Source organism: Geospiza fortis, unplaced genomic scaffold, assembly GCF_000277835.1.
Source record: "Geospiza fortis unplaced genomic scaffold, GeoFor_1.0 scaffold55, whole genome shotgun sequence".
Classification (NCBI taxonomy): domain Eukaryota; kingdom Metazoa; phylum Chordata; class Aves; order Passeriformes; family Thraupidae; genus Geospiza; species Geospiza fortis.
In genome coordinates, this window is record NW_005054308.1 from 6,121,316 (window position 1) to 6,123,155 (window position 1,840).

Consider the following 1,840-nt stretch of genomic DNA (forward strand, 5'->3'; position numbering starts at 1 on the left):
CAGCAGGAAGGGTTTGCCTGGGGACCCCCGGGGCCGTGGGTGTCACTCCCAGGAGATGCCCGTGCGGGGAAGGCGCTCCCACATGGATGGGAAGCTCTGGAAGATGCTTTCAGGGAGCTCCAGCTCCCCCAGCAAACTGTCAAGGCAGCTCTGGTGTTGGATGGACATGACTGTGCTGCCCCAGAATCCTGCTCCCTTGGGATAGGGTGAGGAAATGGGAGTGGGGAGATGCAGACCCACCCTGAGAGGTTCTCTGCCCACCGACGCTGGGCTGGGGCTATTCTGGGCAACTTTCTCTTTGTCCTCATTTGAGATAAACTGGCTCTCTCCAGCTCCAACAACTTGCCATGTTTCTAAGGAAAGATGTGGGTGGCTTCCTGCAACTATTGATCCCCCAAATTACGTAAAGACGAGGGTGAAATTTCTTTTTCAGAGAGAAACATTGACATTTTCTCCTCAGGTTCTCTTTGCAAATCTGTGCTGAATAATTGCAGCAGAGAGGAAGGATTTCAAAAAGGGCAGAAGATTTCCTTTGGGCGTTCTCCAAAAAATGCAGCCTTGTGTTTGGGAAATGCCCGAGCGCCTGCTTTCTAATCTGCCTTTTCCAAAATAACCTTGCTAAGGACAGGAAAAGTTTTGCAGAGAAGCTGTGTGAGCCCCGAGGAAGCTGCAGGGTGTATTCCTGCCAGAGCTTAACCTGCGATGTTGACCTGGTGCTTTTTCTTATTTCACTGAGAAACCTCACAGTAACTCAGGGAGGGGTGTGGGATGAGCAGGAGCCCCTTTTCCTCCCCAGCTGGCTGTTAGCTTGGGAAATCCATCATGCTCCACGTGCCCTGTGGATCTCCCAGGATGTGCTCCCCAGGACCAGCCGTGCCGTGAGCAGGGCTGGGTGATGCTGTGTGAGAGGGCTCACAGGAATTTCCGTACACTGCAACCCATATCCTGCCCCGGGAGAGATGACATCCCCCTCTCCCAGCTGATAGCTTGTCTGTGTTGGTGCTTGGCTCCGTCACCCCGGCAGGATTTGTGCCTGGCAGGAGGGAAGTGGCTCTGTCTGCGCTTGTCCTGACGCCGCATGAGTCACTCGATGGTTAAACACAGCTTGGCTGCGTGCTGGAAATTTTCCCTTTTTTGTTCCTGATAACCCTGAGCAACATCCTCAGGGGTTTGCTTCTTGGCTGGACACTCCCAGCTGCGGAGCAGCGGTGCCCCAGGGCTGAGCACTGACAGGGGTGCCACATCTGGGCTGACAAAGCAGGGCGAGCAGGGCACAGGGTGCTGTCCCCAGGGTGAGGATGGATGGATGAGGGTGCTGGGGTGGTGAGCACGGTGGTGGGGTTGGGGCATTTCCAAATTGCATCTCAAGGGGTCCTTCCTCATGGGCTGAGGTTGCTGGGAGCTGCTCTGTGGCCATAGGAAATCAGTGCAAGCACAAGCATCCTCAACACTCCTCCTTCCCTTCACACAGGTCTTTGGGTGCTGGTCCTCTGTCTGGAAAAGAGAAATTCCTGCATAATCCTCCTTGCTGGCCTGCCTCCCCTGGACACATCCCTCCATCTGGGTCTCCAAAACCTGCCTGCTCCTGTGGCATCGTGCCTGATCTTCCTGCAGGAGTAGTGGCTGCCCTCCCTCATGCTGCCCGTGCTCTGAGGGAAGATCCATCCACCCCCCTGGCCATGCAGAGGCTGTGGAGCGCCAGTGAAGGAAACCAGTGAAGAAAGATGCTGAGGACAAGGCTGCAGCAGCTCTGCCTCCACCCCCAGCCCGGCTGCCCCGTGCCTGGCGAGGCTGAGCAGCCCCCCTGTGTCCCTGGGACAGCCAGGGGGGACACTGAGGG

At 56.5% G+C, this 1,840-nt stretch overlaps 1 protein-coding gene across 1 annotated transcript in view; it reads left to right on the forward strand.

The window, feature by feature from the left end:
* The window catches only part of SYNPO (synaptopodin), a 21,563-nt gene that overhangs the window by 5,843 nt on the left and 13,880 nt on the right, over positions 1–1,840 (forward strand). Inside the window, 1 exon segment of the mRNA XM_031055198.1 lies at positions 1,472–1,839. Within this exon segment, the coding sequence (XP_030911058.1) occupies positions 1,725–1,839 (115 nt within the window). The 5' untranslated portion in view covers positions 1,472–1,724.